This window comes from Lepus europaeus, chromosome 4 (assembly GCF_033115175.1).
Source record: "Lepus europaeus isolate LE1 chromosome 4, mLepTim1.pri, whole genome shotgun sequence".
In the NCBI taxonomy this organism is placed as follows: domain Eukaryota; kingdom Metazoa; phylum Chordata; class Mammalia; order Lagomorpha; family Leporidae; genus Lepus; species Lepus europaeus.
Genome location: NC_084830.1, coordinates 130,935,186 through 130,958,942, shown reverse-complemented (window position 1 = coordinate 130,958,942; position 23,757 = coordinate 130,935,186). Strand labels below are relative to the sequence as shown.

Here is a 23,757-nt window from a genome sequence, read left to right as displayed (position 1 = left end):
ACATGTTTACACTGCCATCAGAGTAAGACTATAAAATCATCCAGCAAAACACACTTTGAACACTCACACTAGGGAAGGAAGGAAAATATTCCTGTCACAACGGAGCTTGTGTTTCAGACCGGGGAAGTCAAACAATATGCATCATTTGAAAGGTTCCGTCGGGAAATAAAGGCATTGGAGAAGAGGCAGGAGTTGCGCGGGAATGGGGTTTCAGGGTGCAACGTCTCAATCGCTCACGTGACCTAGGGCTGCCTCACCACTGGTCCTCAGTTACTACGCCCCCTTCCCTGTACGTCGGCTCCCTCCTAGGACCTTTGCAGATGACGTCTCCCCCTTCCTGAACCACTTCCCTCCTCTCTTCACACTCGGCCGTATTTCTATTCTAGACTTCGGCTGCACGGTGCCCCTCAGTTTTGAGCACGGGTCATACTTTTCCTTTCTGTCGCGTTTTTATGACATAACTTCATGTGAACTCCATGAGGGCACAGACGCTTCCACTTTCTTTGCCGCCAATCCCGTGTTTCGGACCCAGCCGCGATGAAGTCAAAGACCGGTCTCGCCCAACTTACTGAGAACCGGAACTGTTGAGTTCAGTCAGGAAAACAGGCTAGGGAACAGCGAAGGGCATAGCCAACCGGAAGTGTGGCGTTCCTGTCCGGAAGTCCCGAGCCCCCAAAGGCTGCCGGGAAGCGTGGTTTTCAAGGGAGCGCTGCTCTTCACTTGCAGCGAATGCGCATGCGCTGCCCGGGTCCTCCTGGATTGCGAACATGGCCGCGCGGTCGCTGTGGGCGGTCCGGCGGGTGCGGCGCCTCCTGGCCTCGAGTGCTGCGTGGGAGAACAGGTAAGTTTGTGGGGAGGGGGTTGCGGATGTGAGGGCTATCCGGATGAGCGAGGTGGCGGCTGGGTGAGGGCTGGAAGGCGAGGGTTATCGCAGCCCAGGCGAGAGAGCCCGCCAAGCCGCTCGGCCTCAAACTGGGTGTTCACGCCCGGTTTGACAGGGGAACTGAGGCCACAGGTGCGCCCCGTTCCCGGGCTGAGGAGAATGAGAAGACGCAAAGCCATCGACTCCGTCGGGGGTGCAGCTCTCTAGCTGCTCCTCCTCTCCGTGTGGGACATCTGCAGTGAATACGAGTCTGTCCCGACTCCGGGTGACCTTAGGCCAGCCTCTTCCCCTGGCTCCTGCCATCACTACCTGTCGGGAGAAGGTGGGCGCTGGACCTGATACCTCCCTCGGGAGACGGAAGTTCCTCTGGCTGCCTTTTTCCATCAGCAACCACAACTATGGGTGGTTCTTTTTAATATTCTCCGTTTACTAATTGAGGAAACTGACATTTCGGGGAGAAAAAAAAAAATGAGTTACTTTTCTAAACTTAATCGGGAAGTGCTAGAACCCGGGCTGGAAACCTGTCAGGGCTCTGGAATTTCTGCGACGATGTTAATTCCTGTTTTCCGGGAGACTATTCCTGGGAAAGAAAATGTATGGCGGAATACGGATGGGGTTGGCCCTCCGAGCTGTCAGTTACGCAGTGGAGGAGTCCTGGAAATGTGTGTAACTATTTGTCGCCTGACCCAGTACCACGCCCTGGCACCTGGGTAGAGGCTGATTCAAGGTTTCAGGGTTTTTGCTTGTTTGGGCTTCCAAGCCTTTTTTGGCAGTTTGTTGGTGAAGCCAGGAAATGACCAGACAGAAACTGTTGGTTCTGATGAAGATTTCCCCCACTCCAGTTGTGAGGCAGCAGCAATCGGGATCTGTCCCAGTTCTCTCCGCCTTCACCTTCTGAACTCTGACCATTTTCAAACCCTTGAAGTTGGTCCTAAGAATAAGTTATTTGACCAGATTTAAATAGTGTAAGTGTGGATTTTTAAGGAGGAGAGATTTCACCCAGTATAATTTGCCCTAGATTTAGGAAGGCCCTATTTTCTGAACTAAGAATTTGGAACCAATATATAATAAGACATCAGATCATAATAACTGAGTTCAAGGACCTATTTTAGGCACCTGTTGATAGACCACAAACCAAAATAGGATGTTTCTAAGTATTTCAGTGATTTATTTTACATATTTCCGCATAGGTGAGTTCTCAACTCGGAATTACAGCTTCTCTTTCCTGAAAGCCTTACAGCTTATGTGAATGAAGGCTTAGCGTTCCGAGCCAAACTCCAGTTTGATAAGGTCCCTTTACTGGACTTAACATTTTCCAGTGTATGAGGTGAAAAGTGAAACCAGAACTCTATGACTGTGTGTGTTTGAATTCCTGCCTCTGATAAGCCTTTGTGGTTCTGGGTATTGGCACTCGATTTCCTCTTTGCTGACTTAAGTGGACCCATTTCTGAGTGTTTGCAGTGCCTGGTGCTCAGTATCCTGGCTCTATACAGTACCAGCTGTGATTTTGAGCAAACCATCTCTCAGTGTCCCTTTTCTCATCTGTAAAGTAGAGGTGACAGTAGTGCTTGTTGTGAAACGAATCTGGGTAAAACAAATTCTGTTATTTAATAGAAGTTCCTAAGTGTTCATTGGTTATTGTGTCTGAAAACACTTTGTTAGCAGATTCAACCTGGGAAACTTTGCAGTCTGTAAACTGGGAGGACTTTCGGTTGTTGATGAAGGCAGTTTTTCATGCCATGCCACCTCTCTCCTCCCTCAGAGGATGGCTGCCCCCATTCAGCACTGCCACCCAGAGAACTGCTGGGGAGGACTGCAGTTCCGAGGACCCTCCAGATGAGCTTGGGCCATCTCTTACTGAACGAGCCTTGAGGCTAAAAGCTGTGAAACTGGAAAAGGAAGTCCAGGATTTAACAGTGAGTAGATTTTATATTAACTGTTCTTCACATCTCTCTCTGATTTAAATAGCCAAACATTCTTTAGGTCAATTTTTTTTTAATTTCATATGTACAGTTTCTTTTTTTTTTTTTTTAAGATTTATTTATTTATTTGAAAGAGTTACACAGAGAGAGAGGTCTTCCTTCCGTTGGTTCACTCCCCAATTGGCCGCAACGCCGTTCCAAAGTCAGGAACCCGGAGCTTCCTTCAGGTCTCCCACGCGGATGCAGGGGCCCAAGGACTTGGGCCATCTTCCACTGCTTTCTCAGGCCATAGCAGAGAGCTGGATCATAGGTGGAGCAGCCAGGACTTGAACCGGCCACCATATGGGATGCTGGCACTGCAGGCAGCAGCTTTACCCACTACACCAAAGAATTGGCCCCAGGTCAATTTTTAAAATGAAGTTTCCCCTAATTGGTTCTTTACCCTTCATCCTCCTCCATTCTCTTGCTAGGTATGGTAGGCAAAAAAAAAAAAAAAAAATAGTTCAAAAACACCACTGGCTAAGGACACACAGTGCTTGACATGTAGTAGGCATTCAGTAAATAGTAGTTGAGTGAGTGAGGTCACTGAACGTTACACTCTGCCACTCAAACTTTATCTAGCATGTTGGACCCAGTCCTTGGTTGACAGATACAATGAGGAATTAGAGAAACCGGAGTCATTGCCAAAGCAAGTCCTCCCAGAGTAGGAAGGAAGGTGGAAAACATATCTTATAAGAGTAGTTGAGGGGCTGGCACTGTGGCATAGCAGGTAAAGCTGCCACCTGCAGTGCCGGCATCCCATATGGGTGCAGGTTTGAGTCCCGGCTGCTCCATTTCCGATCTAGCTCTTTTCTGTGGCATGGGAAAGCAGTAGAAGATGGCCCAAGTGCTTGGGACCCGGCACCCATGTGGGAGACCCGGAAGAATTTCCTGGCTTCGGATCGGTGCAGCTCTGGCCGTTGGAGTCATCAGAGGAGTGAACCAGCAGATGGAAGACTGCTCTCTCTCTTTGCTTCTGCTTCTCTGTAACTCTGCCTTTCAAATAAATAAATATTAAAAAAAAAAAAAAAGCAGTTGAAGGAACCAGGAATTGTAGAAATGAAAGAGAAAAGGATTAAAGGAGGTAAAATAACTACCTCCAAATAGATGACATGCTTTGAAATTGCTCAGTTGTCCTAGAGTTCAGTTCAATAAAAGAATGTTGACAAGGTTGCCTGAATAGGAAAAAGAAAGCCAGCTCTTCTGTTTTATAGAAACCTACAAGAGGGACATGTGTATAGTAAGCAAAAACATTAAGTATTTGTTTTCTCACCCTTTTGACTTTGCTTTTGATCTTCAGATAAGATACCAGAGAGCTGTGGCTGATTGTGAAAACATAAGGAGGCGGACCCAGAGATGTGTGGAAGATGCCAAGATATTTGGTAAGAGATCTATTCACAATAAAAATGCCTTTCAGTTTTGCAAACTGTAAATGTTCGTTTGGACCTAAACCTGATTTCCCCCTACCCATCCACTGTTCCCATGGGCTTTGCTGTGCTGTTTACTGAGGATGGTGGCAAGTTAACCACTTGCTAAAGTAATGCTGACTTTTATTTTGGCCAGACCTTGTTTATTTTCCAAGCACATCCACTGCTTAGCTGACATTCCAGTGCTTGTAAAACAATTGTGTATAGCTCATTAATAAACCAATGCAGCATTAAATTATGCAAAGGGGAAGTAAAGAGTAGACCTCTCAGGGATCAGGAATGCCAACATTTGCTTAACAGAAGCTGAAATCTGTCTCCACAAGGTAATAACCAACTGTCTCCACCAGACAATGTTTACTACTATGGACAAGGATCATTTATGTCACTCTCAGTAGCCCACAACCTGCTGAGTTATAAAATAGTTTGAAAAGAGTTCACTGTGAAGGCTATAGACCATGTCTCTTTTTTTCATGAAAGCACTATGAATAATCTTCTTGATCCCTTTCAAAAATTTTTCCCTAAATACACCATATCTTGTTCTCGCTTACTCCAAAGGTATTGAAGGAAGTGTGATGAGTAGGAGGGATTCAGGGGAAGAGGGCAATTCTGTGATTCCTTGTACTTAAAATCTACTGTGGAATGTGGACTTGCTATCAGTACACATGGACTGAAGTTTGAGTGACCCTATGATATTGTCCAATCCCCTGTATCACACTTCTGCCTGTTCTCTGGACTTTACCTGCAACTAGCACAGAATCTACTTTCTTGTCCTGTCCAGTGCCAAAGTTTTTGCATAGCCTTTTGCTCTTCACTCAGTGCTGTATACCTCATGTTTTAAGTTTCTAACTGTCAACAAAGAACTGGCCTCACATTGTAGTCCTGATATTTTTTGTCTGTTGCAATCTCTTACTTCCAGCTTTTACTGCAGGGCTTGGCAAACAACAGCTTGCCCCTACTTAGTGCATTAATGCACTTTTGAATTTAACCTTACAAAGTTAATGGAATGTGTTTTCTCTGTTGCCTAATCACCCACCTAAGATCCTTGATTTCATGTCTTTTCCTACAAGGCCTACTGTATGGCCTTTTACATAAAAAATACTGACTTCTAAGTTATAGGAGATCTTTGTAACAGGCTAATGATGATAACAGAATAAGACTTCTCACTGTATATATGCCCTGCTTGAGGATAGCTAAGTGGGTGGGCCTGTCAGAATTCAAGTTTTGAATTAGCTTCTATCAGTTTAGTCCATATTAAATGAACTCAAAAGAATTTGACAGTTAATCTACTTTATTAACTTATACAGCAAGTGTGTCTAGCAAAGTATGCCACATAAGTCATTTGCTTAAGTCATTTCCTCCTAGTAGGCCAGAGAAATTTAGCAAATCTGATCAGATTGAACCCCTCACTGTACAGACAAGGGAACCAAATCACAGAACTTTACTGGCTCAAATTCCACTGTCTTTTTGCTGTAGCATGTTACCAGTAAGCCAAGAAGCTGGCTTCTTTCACAATTCTGTTAGAACATTGTCTTCCTTTGACTAGCCCACTGTATTCCTGATTGATCCTTGTCAGACATCCTTTACTCTTGGGTGAGATGCTAGTCAGCGTGTTCATTTCCAAGGCTTTGGCTCATTCTTCTGCTTTTACAGCTGAGTGTTAACATCCATTAATTTTTATGACTGATGTCTTTAATGGGTAGGAGGAAGCAGTTTGTGGGAGACTTTGGTCACACCAAGGCCAGTTCCTTGCCAATATTTCCTGGTTTCACTCTTTGCTCTCCATTGCCTCCTCTCCTACACCAGACAGACTGTCTGATACCTAGATTACTGCAATTGAATCTTTTGTTTCTCTTTCTCTTCCCACCCCATCTGTCATGACCCCAAATCAAATCCATCATCCATCCAACAACCATTCTGTTATTCAACTAATTTGCTTCCCCTTGTTTTCCTCAAGCTATAAGGGATCCCTCTTAGCCATAAGTTAAAGGTAGAATTCTTACTGACATTCATCTTTCTCTCCCATCTCTCCTCTGTCATCTACTCTACTGTATGCCTGTGGCTGATCTTACTGTGAGTACAGTTAAGACAGCTACTTGTTGTGGCCTGGGGCCTTAGCCCTCTTTCTGGATTAACACCACATTAACAAGCCCTTGCTTGCCCTTTACCACCCTATCCAGAACTTTGCGTATTATGTTGTAGACATCTCTGATGATGACATTCCTTATCCTGATTTCATTTAAAAAAAAAAATCAAGCTGCAGAATTGGAAGTAACGGGATTCTCAGCAACCAAATTTACTTTGCTTTTGTGATACTTCTTGGGACTATAAAAGAGGAGACCCGTTTTGTGGCCCATCTCCTGCAACCTTATAGTAGGCAGTTGAAATTGACCTCGTCTATGGATATGCGTTACTTTCTTATTCCCATTTAGTCAGTCCACAAGAATAAGCCACTCTGGACATCCCATAGCAGAATATACTGCCCCCCCCCCCATACGCCATGAAACACTGTTATCTTGTCCCTGTTGAAAATGTATGCCTTACCACAATGAGATAGGCAGGAAGATTAACCATGTACACAAAGCTAAAGGTGAAAGCAATAAAAATAGTTATTTTTGAAAGGGCAAATTTTTGAGCCTTTTGTACATAGCATTATTTAGTTCTTGTGTTCAAAACACACATTCTTGTCAAGTGGATTGGTGGTACTTGATTATGAACTCGAGTAAGTGTGGCCCTTTCCTACTTTCTGTGGTACCTCATATACATGTACCACCCTTATCTCTAGGTGTTCCCTAAACTCCACTGCCAAGGGCAGAGTGCTTTCCTCCCAAACAATGAAAGTAACTGGTTTCTCTGTAGGAATCCAGAGTTTCTGTAAGGACTTGGTGGAGGTGGCGGACATTTTGGAGAAGACTGCTGAGTGCATTTCTGAAGAAACAGAGCCTGGGGACCAGACACTCACTCTGGAGAAGGTCTTTCGGGGGCTGTCACTCCTAGAAGCAAAGCTGAAAAGTGTGTTTGCCAAGCATGGCCTGGAGAAGATGGCACCCATCGGTGATAAATACGACCCTCATGAGCATGAACTTATCTGTCACGTGCCAGCTGGTGTTGGGGTGCAGCCTGGCACGGTGGCGTTAGTAAGACAAGATGGCTACAAACTTCATGGTCGTACCATTAGACTTGCCCAGGTAGAAGTGGCAGTGGAGTCTCAGAGAAGACTATAAATGGGCCATCAAGGAACTGCATGTTCTCCAGAGTGCAGCCACCTTTGTTTCCTTATTTATTAAACTAGGTTTGTATTGTACATGAGGTACTTCATGTGATCTGTTTTGGATTTAGTCATATTGGCTTTATTTCTCAGATAGTCTTTTGATTTAATGCGACCTGTTCGGTCTCATCAGAAGTCTTGCCATTGGGCATTTGAACAATGTGACAAGTGTTCCTACAACCTTTGTCAAAATATGTTTACGAAAATTATTTTTAAATTGGTACTCTGATGACTTTGAATCCAAAATCCTTATAACTGTAGTTTCAACTAAACATTCTTTCCTAATGTTCCCTGTAATGGAAATTGTATAGCAGCTTGTGTTTTTTTGAAAAGGGAAATAGTGGGGATTGGTTCAACACATGGGTGCTTAGATGATAAAGCTTCATAATTGTAAGTTTATCATTTGGGTTGATTCTCATACATACAGATTTTTTATTTCCTGCCCTTTTTTGTTGTATTATTTTCCTGTCAGTCATCCTTCATCCTTGTAGTCCCTGCCAAGTATGTTTTCACGCTCACATCATTGTCCCAGCCCACTCCTTTCTGACTCCCACTTGCAGGAGCTAAAGGCACAGGCAGACATGGGGGCAGGGATCATGGAAGAAATCTGATACCCAGGACCCTTTCAAGCAAGGATGGCCAGGAAACCTTGTGCTTTATTTGTTCAGAGTTATCTTCAAATTATTTTCAGCCTCCTGAGCTGTGTAATCCAGGAAAACTGAGGTAGCACCAACAAGTCGTTACCTAAATGGATCTACATAAGCAGTTTACCTACAGCTTGTTGCTCTGCCAGCCATGACTCATTTGCCCCTTTGTCAGATTTGCCTTCTGATTCTTTATGAGATTATTGGGGAAGCGAGCAGGACCAAAATGTTGGGCTCCCACAACCTCTCATTTCATTTAGTGATGCTGAATTTTTTGATTTGATACTCACACATCACTACCTCTGTTCACTGACAAGCTTTACTTCCTAGCTTTTATGTCTTAGGTCACATTTATGTAAGCACCTAGCTCCCTTTTTATGTATTAACATACTACAGTTAATGGACCTCTGTGTTTATTTTTGTTTGTTTTTCAACCCTGCTTATAGTCGTCTTCTGTAAAGGATTTGTCCAATAAATGAGTGAAAGAATGCTACATCAATCAGACTTTAGAAAGATCAATCATGGGTATTTATGTTAGAAGAGGCCTTAATCTAATCTCATTCTTTGTGCTTCTAAAGTATGATAGTCTTTAGGACTGGACCTGAAGTTAAAAAAAAAAAAAAAATCTAGTGATGAAATTTCAGTGAGAATTTGAATAAGAAACTGTATTAATGTCAATCATTTAATATTAATGAACTTCCAAATATGTCCCCAGTAGATAATTGTTAGATGGTAAGATTACAAAGGTTTGGGCTTAAGTTAGTTACCTATAATATAAATCAACTTCCACACTTCTAGGTTCTTTGGCTAAGATGTTAATTAAATTGACATGAGGCTGATTAACAGAGGAAAACTCCATGATTAATTATATATATTCAAGAGTTCTGCAGAATTAGTCTTGAGGAAGGGTCACACAGTTCAAGCTTGCAGCATCCTGAACTACAGACAGGAACAGGGGCTGAGCAGGGTGGTGAGAGGAGGAAATGAATGGAGGAAATCACCCAGTTAAAGTCTAATACAAATTATCTGTAGCCACCCTCTTCCTATTTATTATTTATGCTAATGTAGGTTTCCCTTATAGGTATAAATTTCCTCCTTTTTAGATACCTGTGTCCAGTTTTTGTCAAAATTATCAGCTTTAAATATGCCAAAGAAGGATATTTTGGGGTGCCACATTCTGGTTTTTTTTAAGAGTATTTTGGGATGGTGTGTCCTGAGCCCAATATCCCCATTCGAAGATACCACATTGGCCCTTTATAATAAAGCCGTGCCCTTGTGAGCCCTACCATCTCCATCTTCACATTTAGATACTCTTAAAAGGCAATCAAAAGACTGGTAGTAAGATTATAAAACCAGAATCTTTTTTTTCATTCCACCAAGTGCATACTGTAATTTGAGCAATCAAATTTCACAATAAGAATTTGTGTTGTATTTTTTGTTTGTTTGTTTTGCCTTTATTCCTTGAGATTGACAGATGGTGACAATAGGAGGGGGGAAAGCCCTTTATAATTACCCATGTGTGTTTTTGGAACACTAGCAATTATTACCAGTTAATTAGAATTAACCATAATTTTAGATATGGAATGTTCTGATTACCTAAAGTGTTTTCTGCTACTCCATTCCACCTTCTATTTTTGCAAGTAGATTAAGAATCATTTTAGGTTCTTTTATTATTCAGTACTTTTGCAGAGTTAAAAATCTAAGTTTAGAATTGGAGGGTGAAGCTACAAGAGAATGTCAACTGGAAGGGCTGTGGGGGAGCCAGAGCAGCATAATAGAGCATAGGCTTGGTCAGCATACACTTGAACCTGATCCCAGTTCACTCACCTGTGTGACTGGCACCAGTCATTTACTCTTCTGAGCCTGTTTCCTTATTTGTAGAGTGCTTTTAATTCTCTCATGATACTGTGAGGGTTAAGTGAAATATGTCAATTGCCTACTACAGTAGGCCCTCATATTTATTTTTATCCTTTTTTTGTTATGCACATTGTACAGTGTTTTTGTAGCTGCCTAAAGTCTAAGGAAAGGGGAAGACTAGTTAAATGATGATTATTAAAAAACATATAAGCTAATCATTTACAGTGAATTTTTTCCTTCCAGTTTCTGGTTGGTTGGTTGTTTTGTTTTTAATTAACCACCACAAGGAACATACATTTTTAGATTGAACAAGAAAATTGTGTTAGTGCTCTTAATTATTTTGAGGTGACAAAACAAGAAGACAGTGTCTAGCAGGTGGTGTGTAAGGAAGCTGTGGCTCACCTAGGAGGGATGTTGGTGTTGTAGTACTTGGATTCTACAGACCTTTTACTGACTTTCCTTATTGCCATAAAGGAATCAGTCAGTTTGAAGTTGATACAAGTTATTTGGTGTGCTCATTCATGATGTAAGGATGAAACGTAATATCCAGAAACAACTTTAATAAAAAATTGGAATAACTGCAGTCTGGGTGTTGACTCTTTTGTCTTCCTCATTCATATTGATATTGGTACGTTATGGTCACTTCACTGAATGCTGTGGATGCTCGGGGGAGGTACCCTGATGAGATCTCACAGCGGCACAGCAAAGTGGATGCAGTATAGGCTTCCCATATTCTGCCTCAGTATTAAGTCTTGGCTGTTTTTCTACCTCCTTGACTCCTCTCTCTCTCTGATTCCTATGCATTTCTTAGATCTGGAGTCTTGTTTCTGCCTTCTTGTCTGGCATTGCCTTATTTTCTCATGTTTGCCTTTTCATTCTAGTTGTTTTATCTGTGTTGACTGCTATACTTGTACTGTTCTGCTCTTGACCATCTCCTAACCATGTTGTTGGCATGTGGCCCTGATCTGACCTTCAGCTTCCACATGCCCTTCCCAAGTTTTGATGGGCTTTGTTTTTACCTCTGCTTCTCAGATGGCTTCCCTATACTCAGTCTCCTGGCCGAACTGCTCTTTGGAGCCGGCCTTTTCTTAGATTTGGCCTTGTGTTTGCATCATTGCGCAAGTCTTGTCTACACAACCTGGCTCCATAATCCATTGTTTCACATATTCCCGATGTTTGTTAGTATATTCTTATTCCTGTCCACTCAAACTTTGTCCATGTCTGATGCTTTGCAGTGATTTAAAAACTGTTTCAGAATTCCTTGACACTTAAATAGGGGGTTAGGACATATGTTTGTTTTTCTTGCCTGTCCTTGGAGCTTTGTTGCATTTCTTGTCTAATAGGATACAGTGGAAGTGACACTACAGTTTCTGGACTCAGAACTGTTAAAACTGGCAGGCCCACTTCCTGTCTTGAGCCCCAGCCATCACCTCAAGAGCAAGCTGAAGTGGCCTGTCGTAGAGCTGAGGGCCCTGGTTTGAGGTTTAACTGGGTCAGCACCCTCTGCCTGCCAGTGAGGCATCTTGAAAGGATGCTCCCACCCTCAGTGGAGCAGTTCCAAATGAACTACAGGGAACACATGAGCTGATCTCATTGAGCCCCAGCCTGTGGCCTAAATAAATTGACTGTAACTTAAAGGCCCTAAGTCAGAATGGCTTGTGACACAGCAACAGACAATTGATACAGTGTCCCAACCTCATTCCCAGTCTTGCCAGTTGCTTTGCACTCCTGTGCCACCAGAAGTGTGCCTCACCTCTTATGGGCTCTTTTGAATCTGCCTTACAACCTTGAGAGCTTACACGTGGTCTATGGGCTGCTAGGGTTGGAAGGACTTCCTAATAGAAGAAAAAACAACTCTAGATTCAAGAGTTTAAAAAGATGAATCTTAAATATGTTCTGTCCCACCAGAAAATGACAAGAATCAGATTACATCGGACACAAGAGACCTTGGTATTAAGTGATCAGTGAACAGTCACTGACAAAGGACAATAGGGGAATATCTTGAGTCTTTGTTAATGAACTGAAAAGATTTTTCATCCTGACACAAACATTGCCCAAAATATTTTTTGAAGATTGTGAAGCTTAGTCATCTATCGCCTTTCTAGTAGTCATCCATGTTGGCCCTATGAAGACTCACAAAGCTAACTTAGAGCCCCAGCTATAAACCCTTCCCTTCCGTTTCTTCTCTTATCCATAATCTCACTGAATAAAGAAGATTTCCTTTATTTATCCTGAAACTCGCCCCTACCTGTTCCTCTGCCAGAGGAAATCTGGGTTGTACAGCGTTGTAAACCAGACCAGAGCTGCCCTTGTTCTCTTAGAGAATGAAAATGGGAACTCCTGCCTTCTTGCCTTTTCTCCTTTCTGATAAGAGAGCAGGTGGGACCTCCTCCTTTTATTTATTTATTTATTTTTTTTTTTGGTCTTCCTTTTATTTTTTAAGCAGTGGAAGGCAGATACGTAAACTATATAAATAGCAGCAGTATCCAGACCGTGCGGGCTCGCTTCAGCACACGCATAGGGCAGCCGTGTAGCCACCCTGACCGCAAGCTTGGTCAGCAATTTCTAGCTTGTGCAGACACTGCAAAACGGCCTCCCATCCCCTATCTCACGTGACCGTCACAACCACTCGGAAGCTCAGCAGGCATTGTTCTGCCTGTTTTATGAAAACGGAAGCGGAGAAACCCGGAGAAGGCACATTACAGAGCTCCTAACTCTCCAAAGTTGGCCTTTGGTTCCTTCCCATGCAACCATTAACTGCACTGGGGCCTTGGTCCTGATGCTGAGGCGCTGAGGCGCGCACACCTGCGCCCGAGCAAGGATCGGCCCGCCAATGAGGAAGCCGTATTCCGGAGGCGGGCCGGGGGAGCTGCCAATGAGAGAGCCTGCCCCGAAATAGATGTAGCTAATGAGGGCCTCGTCCTGGAGAAGGACGGCCGTTGGGCCAATAAAAGCCTGGGACCAGAGAGGCTGGGAGGCGGGACGGCCAGTGGGGCGCCAGGGCGGGCGGTGAGCCGAGCGCCCGCGCGCTGTCCCGGACGCCACCCGCCATGGCCCAGGCTGGGCCGCTCCTCTCCGCGATGGCCGCGCTGCTCGCCGCGACCGCTGCAGGCGGAGACGCCCCGCCCGGCAAAATCGGTGCGGAAGGACGCGAGGGGTGGGGGCCTGAGCCCTGAGGGCTGGGCGGGAAAAGGGACTCCGCTGGCTGGGGGCAGAGAAGAGCTGCTGGGCGAGGGAGCGGTGCTCGGGAGAGGAATGGGGCGGGGGCGAGGCGAGGGACTGGGGACTGGGCGAGGGCCGGGCCCGCACAGGTAAGGAGCCGACGCGGAGGGTGGCATGGGCGTGTGGCGTGGGCCACCTGAGACGGAAAAAGCACTGCGCGGGACTGGCCTCCGATCTCCCCGGAAGGTCCATTGTCACCGAGCATCTGCCTGTGGACCTGGCTCCTTGCTGGGCGCCCGCATGACGGCAGACAGGGCTGGGCTTGGCGTTCATAGAGGTGTGTGGAGGGCCGCCTGTGGGATAGGCGTGGAGCGGCCACCTCCCGGTCCCAGGCAGTCTGCATGCATCTTGGCCTCTGGGGCAGGGCTTCCTGGGAGTCACATCTAAGCCAGAACCCCGGGGAGGACAGGACGCCTTCAAGGAGAAAGACCAGTGGGTCAGCTGCAGGCAGACTTGCTGAATGACTTTTATTACTTGTGTGGCTTTTCAGTGTTTGATTTTGAACGTTTTCTAAGGTACAGAAAAGCTGGGAGAATGTTACAGTGATCATCTGTGCACCCACCTTCTAGACTCTGCCATTCACCCCTACTCTCCCTACTTTGTCCTGTCCCCACCGCATGTCCTGCTGCCCATCCCTGCATCGTCGTCTGTTTTGATGCATTTCAAAATAAACCACTGTCAGACCAGGACGCCTCATTCACAGGATACATCATGCCGATCATTGACAGGGTTTCGTATTTGTTTACGCTTGCTTTTGTTTATTTACTTACCATTGTATTTGAAAGACAGAGCAAGACCTTCCATTGGTTCACTCCCCCAGAAACACAACAGCCAGGCCTGGGCCAGGTGGAAGAAGGGGACTCAGAATTCCATCTGGGTCGCCCACGTGGGTGGCAGGGACCACCCAAGTGCCTGGGTCCCATTTGCTACCTCCCAGGGTTGACATTAGCAGGAAGATGAATTGGAAGTCAAGTAGCTGGGATGCAAACCAGGCGACTTAAGCAGCAACTTAAGCCATTGTGCCAAATGACCACCACCCTCCTTTTTTTTCCCCTTCTTAACAATTATTATCATCTTAACTCTATATGACTCATCAGGATTTTCAGGTCCCTTGCATATAGAATTCTCACAGGCAGGAATGTGTGGAAGGACACAGAGTCTCTACCCATTAGGCTGCCCTCCTGCATCCCAGTTAATGGAAGTGCTTTGGCCCATCTCGCAGGAATGCCAGAGCTGTGCCAAAAGCTTCTTGGATTCGAAAACCACAGCCCAGGCCATAAAGGGTCAAGACAGACTAAAGCAAGCCAGAAATCGGCTTGGGTCTGGGGGGTTGGAGGAAGAAGAATCTCAAGGGCTAGAGAGGAAGGGTTTGAGCCAGTTCTGAAGGAGGGGGAAGGGTCAGGCATTTCCCACTGGTGAGTAGGGAGGGCGTGGCCTCCCAGAAGAACTGTTCTGGCCATGTGGAGCTTGCTGGCCTGCCTCACCCCAGTTCTTCCAGAGCACGGCCACACTGCCTTTTAGCTCTCCTCACCGTGCACTGGGACAGAAGCCTATGCTGCCCTCGGCGGTTTGGACCCTACCCGCCATGAGAACAAGGGGCTTCCTGCTAGGATGGCCAGATTCTCGGATCAAATGTCGATCTTTTAGGCCCACCACGTCACTGCCCTGCCCTTGCTCTTCTCCCTGCCGAGTAGACATTGCCTCGGGCTGGAAAGCCCCTAGCCCGCCAGGGTCCTGTGAAGCCTGTATCCCCACCCTGCGTGAGGCAGAACTCAATGCTTCTTGCCTTGGGACCCCCTGGAATCCTGCTGTGTTTTGCTACAGGTGCATGTGTCGCTCTGTCCACAGAGGCCTGCCTGATTCATCTCTGTGCCCAGGCCATCTTCCCATACACCAAGAGTGGTCAACGGCTGTGTTGCATGAGCTGCTTGGCAATGAAGTAATGTCTTCTGCTTCCCTGTAGCCCTGGGTCAGCTTCTAGGCCTTTTTCTTCTCTTGGAAAATGGGTCATAGGGGACTCGCAAATGAAAGCCAGGAGACTGCAGAGGTTTTTAGAAGAAGGTTAAGGGCACTTTGGGAAGTAACTTCGTAAATCTTGAGGAAGAGGAAGTGGTTTATTTGTCCAGGATTCAACACATACTTCGGGTACTCTGGTACTTGCTGGGACCTGGGGACCAAATGGCCCTGCTCTCTCTGTCCTGAGGCAAGCCACTTCAATACACTGTGGCAAGGGCTCAGCCGCAGGTAAGCAAGGATGTGCTTATGGGAACAGCAGGAGGGACGCCTGACTCATCTCAGGTGGATCACTCAAGCCAAGCTAAAAGTGACCTACAGGGTGAAGTCAGCGAGGCACAGCGACAGTGTGCCCGACCCAGCAGCTCTGCAGCGACCCCACAGGAGAGGGAACATGGGCATGTGCTACACAAGGCCAGAAGGTGGAGGGGAAGCTGAATCATCAAGGACCGCGTGGAGTCTTCAGGATTTGCCTGATGCTTCTTCACAGAGCTGTTGGTCTTAGGGTGCAATTTGGGTCCAGTAGGACAGGTGGCACCAGATTTACCTCACTTTCTTGTTGGATAGGGTTACTGCACTGTCAGAGGAGAGGAAAGTGGCATTTCGGGGTCAGGGTAGGCAGACATTGTGTGTAGGGTGGTGCCAGGTCAGTAGCTACAGTGAAATTTAATGGTTAGTCTCTGTCTAGACAGTGGTTCCTGGAAACACTTCCATGCCCTGACCAGTGACCCCTTCTTATCAGTGCCTGGGAAGAGAAGACTGATGGTGTGGAAGCCAAGTTGGCAAATACCAGGAAGGCAGGAGGTGTAGTAAAGACAGTGGCTGATAAGACCCAAAAAGATCTCAGCCATCTGGAACTTGGTCACAGGAGTGCAGAGTGGAGTCAGATGCCTCACGAGGTGACGGGCAGCATGTCATAGGGTGCATTCCAGTCTTGGCAAGCACAGACAGCAGTGATATAAGTGGCCGGTGGGAGGCTAGGCTTAGACCAGGGATTGACTGAGGTTTTCTGTAAGTGGCCAGAGAGTAGAGATTTTAGGCAGCTCCTGGTGCAACTGACCAGCTCTGCCTCGTACAAAAGCAGCCACAGACAATAAGGAAAAGAAAGGGCGGGACAGTTCCAGGAAAATAGTGTTGGCAAGAACAGGCATCTACCTGGGTTTGGCCTGTGAGGCTGTGGCTTGCTGACCCCTGGGTTAAGCAGTGGTTTCCAAACACTGACCCACCAAACAGAAACGGTCGGTAGCTATTTTTCACCAATTCATAGTGAAATTAGAAAAATAAGGATAAGGTGGTGAGTGTTGTATAAAACTAAATTTGCTCTCTTTAAATGGTCATCCTGAATTACGCCTCTTTCCTGCTCTTTTGGTGCGCATGTGTCCTTATGAAATGAGGGTTATGGATATGGCAGTTCTTGAGTTGGCCTTGCTTATTCCTGATAGCCCCATAGAAAATTCCGTCTGCGCATTTCCTGCACATGTCTGTGAAATCAATGCCCGGGGAACCCTGGTGCAGGAGGACGTGAAGGGGTAGCCTGCACCTCACTCACTCCCGTGCTCTCTCTCTCCTCCCGCACCTGCCGACAGCGGTGGTTGGGGCCGGGATCGGGGGCTCTGCCGTGGCCCATTTCCTCCAGCAGCACTTCGGACCCCGGGTGCAGATCGACGTGTATGAGAAGGGGACCGTGGGCGGCCGCCTGGCCACCATCTCGGTCAACAAGCAGCACTACGAGAGCGGAGCCGCCTCCTTCCACTCCCTGAGCCTGCACATGCAGGACTTCGTCAAGCTCCTGGGTGAGTGCATGGTCCTGGGGCCCCAGGGCCACCGGCAGCAGCCATCAGGCCCTTCCAGACTGCCCGGATCGGATCATTGAGGCTGGAAGGTCATGAAGCCCCATCTCCTCATTTTACAGATGGAGCAGCTGAGACCAGAGAGGGGAAGGAACTTGCCTGAGGTTACACAGTGAGTTAGTTACAGAGCCGGGATTAGAACTCAGGTTTGACTCCCAGGCCAGTCTCTTCCCCCTTCCATGTGCTGCCTCTTAATAACTGCGATCCTATAAACGTCCACAAGCTTCTGGGTGCAGGCATCGCCTGCGAGCTGGGAGTGGGCCTCCTCCTAAGGACACTGAGGCTCTGGAAACTGAGCATTTTCTCAGCTGACGCCATGCAGCGAGGGAGGTGGGACTCAAGCCGGCAGCCCCTGTCAAAACCACACGTACACACAGTATTTCATGCAGAAATCACCTGGGGCCCTCCCAGGTGGTCTTGCAGATGTACAAAGAGGCGCGTGCAGGTTCTTCCTGATAGTACTGTTTGTTATCACAAAAGCCTCCGAGTGCCCCCTCTGCCCACCCAGTTGGACCTGGGCTGCAGTCAGTTACTGTGTATGTACTCAGGAAGTGCTTTATGCCTAGCTGCAGAGCGGTCTCAAGACCCAGACTGCAGTTAGGGTGCAGCGCCGTGACTGTAGCGGGGGGGTGAGGGACCGATCAGGGCACTCTGAGTGTTCGTAAGCTGGGGCATGCGGGGTGGCCGGAAGCAGCTGTGACCATTTCCCCGAGAGCCAGCCCTGTGGCTGTTGGCTCCTGGACGTTCTGGGCTAGCACCTGAATCTCCCTCTCACGTGGCAAGTGGATTCCTGTGGGGAAACATGTAGAATGCTATTGCCTAGGAAAGCCAAATATTTCCCCCAGCACGTGGATTGCTCTTTATAAAAAAGCAGCACAAATGAGCGAACCCTTCATGGAGACATTCTGTTTGCATTTGGAAAGCCCTGAATCTAAGCCTGAAGCACTGTCAGGTCTCCCAGGGACTCTCTGAAGGGGACTGAGGGACTTGCGTGTCCACAGGGCTGAGGCACCGGCGCGAGGTGGTGGGCAGGAGCGCCATCTTCGGCGGGGAGCACTTCGTGCTGGAGGAGACGGACTGGTACCTGCTGAACCTGCTCCGCCTCTGGTGGCGCTATGGCATCAGCTTCCTGAGACTGCAGATGTGGGTGGAGGAGGTCATGGAGAAGTTCATGAGGTAGGGCTGGCAGAGCTGCAGGGGTGGGGTTTGGAGGGGGAGGAACCCACTTGGCTGGAAGTTGTGACAAAGGCGGAGGTCCTTGCTGGACATAATTCAGGATAGGCTCAGAGCGAGCCCCCAGCATGAGGAATGGCCTTGCCTGGGGAAGAAATGGTCTCTCTGGTGTTGTCACACTAGCATGCATCTTCCCTTCCTCCCTCCGCCAAGTTGATAAACGCATGGGTTGGCAACTCAGTCACCTACAAGGGCTGCAATGGGATGTGGATAAGTGCAGGTGGAAGAGAACAGGGTGCACTGGGAAGTGGGGTGACCTGAAGAGCAAGGACCCTTTTAAAGGAGGCATCCAGCACCCTGCTGCAGCCCAGTGGGGACTGGGACTCAAATGCTTGGCTTTCTACACACCACCATCCAGTGTCCCACCACAAAGCAAACACAATGTTTGCAAAGCAGCCCCAGAATGCAGCCAGTGCAAAATCAGTCAGCAGGTGGGTCTAGTCCCTGCTAGCCCCTGAGGTTGGCTCAGCGGTGCAGGGACAAGATGAGAGGTCGGGAATAAACAGGAGTCCTGTGAGGTCAAAAGAGGACAGGCTGGGCCAGCAGAGCCGGTGACAGTGCTGGCATTAGACGGCTGTCATCAGCTTCAGCGTGGTCCTAGGAGCCACAGCAGAGCCGGAGCTGCTGGAGAAGGGGATGTGTCCGCAAGGGTGGGCCCTGGCACACTGCCTGGCAGTCCAAGCTGGGTGAAAAAGGGGCTGTGGACCACAAGCTCAGGCAGGGAGAAGCTCAGAAAGGTGGCACAGCTGTCCCTGAGCAGAGCTGTGCCGTGAAGCCAGGTGCACTGGGTTTCTAGCATACTTGCCCTTACCCCTTTGCTATCCAGAGCCTAGGCCAAGCGGAGCGTAACTGGCCTCCTTGCCACCCCTCGGTAGGTAGAGGAGGTGGCGGGTCCAGGCAGGCCTCCTGGGTACAGGGACTCGGTATCTGGCTGTCGGGCCCAAAGCCGTCCTGCACAAGGACTCCCACTCTGTGTGCCTCCTAGGATCTATAAGTACCAGGCGCACGGCTATGCCTTCTCAGGCGTGGAGGAGCTGCTCTACTCGCTCGGGGAGTCTGCCTTCATCAACATGACCCAGCGCTCCGTGGCCGAGTCCCTGCTTCAGGTGGGTGTCACGCAGCGCTTTATCGACGATGTCGTCTCCGCCGTCCTGCGGGCCAGCTACGGCCAGTCAGCAGCGATGCCAGCTTTTGCAGGTGAGTGTTGAGCCCTCAGCCTGTCCACTGCCCTTCCCCTGCCATGCTGCCCAGAATGGCCAGGGTACCTGCCATAATCGCAGGTTGAGCCACCTTGTTACAGTTCCTGGGAACCTTGATGCTCCATTCTCATTTAATGCTGGAGTTGGTCCTGCAAGCTGGCAGGAGATGGTATTCAGCCCACTTCACAGATGGTGAAAGTCAAGCTTGGCTCAAAGGGCCAGTGTGTTTCTACCACTGGCTGTCTAACAGTCCCTTACATGTCTGTCAGCACAGGAGTTGAGAACAGCCGTGTGGGGGTCCCTGACCCCTGGGTACTCCTCTGTTGGAGCACCTGATCTTCCCAGCTCCCCACCATGAGTGGTTTGTGCCTGGTCCACCATCCTCCAGCACTGGCTGTGAGCGTGGAGAATATAGGCTTCCCAAGGGCGGGATTCCCAACACTCAGAACAGCGCCCGAGCCACACTAAACACTCAGCACATGTTTGTTGAATAAATGAAAATCTGTGTATTTGTGAACGCCTTCAGCGTGCCCAGGCTCTTCCTCTGGCTCTTGACACAGCAGGCTCCTTCCCAGCCTTCAGGGCCTGCCTCAGTATCCCCTCGTGTGACTTCCCTGCTCAGCCCTTCAGTATCTCATGTGTATCTTTCTCGGCATTTTTGCATTAATATGTCATTTCCACACCCCGTAGTTCACTCCTTTAAAGTATTCCACTCAGTGGTTTTCAGTGTATTTGTCTGCACAGAGTTGTGCAGCTGTCATCACAATTTTATAACATTTCCATCACCCCAAAAAGAAACCCCACAGCTTTTAGCAGTCACCTCCCCAGTACCTCCAGCCTTCCAGCCCTAGACAAACACAGATCTACTTTCTGCCTCGGGAATTTGCCCACCCTACACAAACAGCATCCTACAGTGTGTTCTCCCACTGGGCACGATGCGCTCACCTCACAGTCTTGAACGTTCAGTCTCACTTATTTGCATGTTGTCTCCCAGTGCCTGTGGTTGAGAGGCCCAGGTAGAATAGTGCTGTACTCTCCAGCCCCTGCCCAGTGGTTCTGAGAGCTCACGGCCACCCTTCCTGCTTTGCCCAGGAGCCATGGCGTTAGCAGGGGCCCAAGGCAGCCTGTGGTCTGTAGAAGGAGGCAACAAGCTGGTTTGTTCTGGTTTGCTGAAGCTCACCAAGGCCAACGTGATCCATGCCACAGTGACTTCTGTGACCCTGCACAGTACAGGTGAGTGGACAGAGCCCAAGGCATGGCTATTCTTAGCTAGGCCCTCCTTCTTTTCTATACAGAAATGGGAAGCCCCAGCCTTTTGTAGTGACACTAGAGGGCGCTATTGTCCTGAGCAAATATCAGTCCCAGAAAGCTTACTCTTCATCAAGCCTTTCTGATCCAATGACCAGTGAGGACTTGGAGCTGCAGCCTTTCCCAGGCTCCCCCAGTGGCAGAATGAGAGTAAGAATGTGGTCCAGTCCAGCGCTCACCCTCTGGCCACACCAGCATGGAGAGACCATGACCTGTCCTCTGGACAGCCCACCAGCACTCTAGGCTCCAGGGTCTTGTTGTACCTCCAATACCAGGCCCCAGATGGAAGATCAGATAGAAGCCAAGGAATAAGTTGCTTTTTGTGTGCTTTTTCTCCTTCCAGAAGGAAGAGCCCTGTACCAGGTGGGGTATGAGAATGAGATGGGCAGTGGCTCTGACTTCTATGACATTGTCATCATCGCTACTCCTCTGCACCTGGACAGCAGCAGTAGCAACTTCACCTTTGAAGGCTTCAACCCACCCATCGCTGATGTCCAGGGGTCTTTCCAGCCCACTGTTGTTTCCTTGGTGCATGGCTACCTCAACTCTTCCTACTTTGGCTTCCCCGACCCTAAGCTTTTCCCCTTCGCCAACATCCTCACCACAGATTTCCCCAACTTCTTCTGCACTCTGGACAACATCTGTCCCGTCAACATCTCTGCCAGCTTCCGGCGGAAGCAGCCTCAGGAAGCAGCTGTTTGGCGAGTCCAGTCCCCCAAGCCCCTCTTTCGGACCCAACTGAAGACCCTCTTCCGTTCCTATTACTCAGTGCAGACAGCGGAGTGGCAGGCCCACCCCCTGTATGGCTCCCGCACCACCCTCCCAAGGTTCACACTCCATGACCAACTCTTCTACCTCAATGCCCTGGAGTGGGCAGCCAGCTCCGTGGAGGCGATGGCTGTAGCTGCCAAGAACGTGGCCTTGCTGGCTTACAACCGCTGGTACCGGGACCTGGATAAGATTGACCAAAGGGATTTGATGCACAAGGTCAAGACTGAACTGTGAGGGCTCCAAGCAGAGCCTGAGAACTTCGTCCCCCAATGGACATGGCTCACGCCCCACATCAGTCGGGCTACCAAGCCATGCTTGCCCTCTTCCATACGGTGTGGGTCCAGGTGGCCAGCTGTCTGTCTGTCTTGTGGATTCTCACACCAGATGCTTCTTTCTTTTTTAAGGAGGAGAATCAGAAATGGAAAGAAAACTCAAGCCAGTATATTTATTTTTTTTAAGAGGAAGTAAAAAGTCCACCTTCTCAAGCTGCCTGTGACTTGGTTTCTGACTAGGAACCGGGGTGGTGATAGGAGGGACTATAAGGCAGGGAGGACTGAGTCTGTTTCCCACTTCCTGCTCCCAAAGTAGACAGTTGTTTGAGGCATCTAAAACACAACTAGATGGCTACAAATACAGAGAAGATGAGAAAACCTCAGAAGTGATAACAGCCCTTACTTACGGCGGGCTCACGAGCTGTAAGAACCTAGTTCAGAACTTACTTAACGCCCTCTCCAAGCCTCTCAGCAACACTATGTATCAGAGGACACGATTGGGAGGACCTAAGGAAGACATGTTGACCCCAATGGAGCCCTCGATGTGCTCTGAGCTTCCTGGAAGCCAGTGGGAAGAGGGAAGTTTTGCTTGGCGCCTGGAGGAACTGGCCATTCTGTTCTTCATGCACGGGTTGAGGATGGATCTACCTTGCAAGGAAGACAAGTCCCCAAATGATGGACAGTAGTCACCCCCCAGCCCCCACAGAAGAACAGAAGACAGAGTGCTGGAGTGGAATTCCTCAAAGGTCAACCTGGTACCCACTCTTGTGACACTCGCTTGGAAAGAGAAGAGGATTATGCTTTGCTTTGCTTTTTCTATAAATCTTTAAAAATAAATAATTTTAGAAAATGAAAAGTTCAAGTCCCTTCTATTTCTTTGATGCCTGTTCCTTTGTGTAAAGGGGGAGAATGAAGGAATTGAGCTTTAGGCACCAGCAAGTCTGGTCCATGCACCACTACATCCGAAGTCCCTGGGAAGGGAGGGGGCCTTGATAAAGGTGCAGGTGCCCGAGTCCTACCCAGACTTGCTAAATCAGGCTCCAAGGGCCTGGAATAAACAGTCCTGCCAGACAATGCTAATCCTCATGGCTTTCCTAACACAAATAGGCCCCAGAGGTGAAGTTAAAGCCCAAAGTAAGGAAACAATGGATCCTGGTAAATGCATGGTACAGCTCGCATCAGTTGGCAGCTTCTCCTTAACACTGAGTGAGTTCAGGGGTGGTCATACCCTCATCCCATACTGGGGTGCCTGGGTCCAAGTCCCGGCTTCACTCCCGATTCCAGCTTCCTGCTAATGCACACCCCGGGAGGCAGCAGGTGATGACTCAAGTCCCTGCACCACATGAGAGACCTGGGTGGAGTTCCCAGCTCCTGCTTCAGTCTGGCCCAGCCCCAGCTGTTGGGAGCATTAGGGGAATGAACAAGCAGATGTGAGCTCACTCTCTTGCGCTCGCTCGCTCACTTGCTCTCTCTCCCCCACCCCCATCCTTGTCTTCTTTTTTTTTTTTTTTAAAGGTTTATTTTATTTGAAAGAGTTACACAGAGAGAGGAGAGGCAGAGAGGGAGAGAGAGATCTTCCATTTGCCATTTACTCCCCAATTGACCACAATGGCAGGAGCTGTGCCGATCCGAGGCCAGGAGCCAGGAGCTTCTTCTGGGTCTCCCATGCAGGTGCAGGGGCCCAAGGACTTGGGCCATCTTCTACTGCTTTCCTAGGCCACAGCAGAGACCTGGATTGGAAGTGGAGCAGCCAGGACTTGAACCTGCGCCCATATGGGATGCTGGCACTGCAGGTGGCAGCTTTACCTGCTACACCACAGCACCAGCCCCAAATAAAATTTTCCAAACATTT

The 23,757-nt window shown here is 48.4% G+C and overlaps 2 protein-coding genes across 2 annotated transcripts; both read left to right on the top strand.

The window, feature by feature from the left end:
• Positions 1 to 330: 330 nt before the first annotated feature.
• On the top strand, positions 331 to 10,614 carry GRPEL2 (GrpE like 2, mitochondrial). Its single transcript, XM_062188875.1, has 4 exons — positions 331 to 841; positions 2,646 to 2,799; positions 4,145 to 4,226; positions 7,128 to 10,614. Exons 1-4 carry the CDS (start codon positions 768 to 770, stop codon positions 7,490 to 7,492), a joined length of 675 nt encoding a protein of 224 aa, XP_062044859.1. The 5' UTR covers positions 331 to 767; the 3' UTR covers positions 7,493 to 10,614.
• A 2,470-nt stretch (positions 10,615 to 13,084) lies between these two features.
• PCYOX1L (prenylcysteine oxidase 1 like) lies at positions 13,085 to 22,708 on the top strand. The gene is made up of 6 exons (XM_062188873.1): positions 13,085 to 13,175; positions 16,859 to 17,065; positions 18,124 to 18,298; positions 19,341 to 19,552; positions 20,647 to 20,787; positions 21,206 to 22,708. The coding sequence occupies exons 1-6, from the start codon at positions 13,088 to 13,090 to the stop codon at positions 21,865 to 21,867; spliced, it is 1,485 nt and encodes a 494-aa protein (XP_062044857.1). The 5' UTR covers positions 13,085 to 13,087; the 3' UTR covers positions 21,868 to 22,708.
• The last annotated feature ends 1,049 nt before the right edge of the window (positions 22,709 to 23,757 follow it).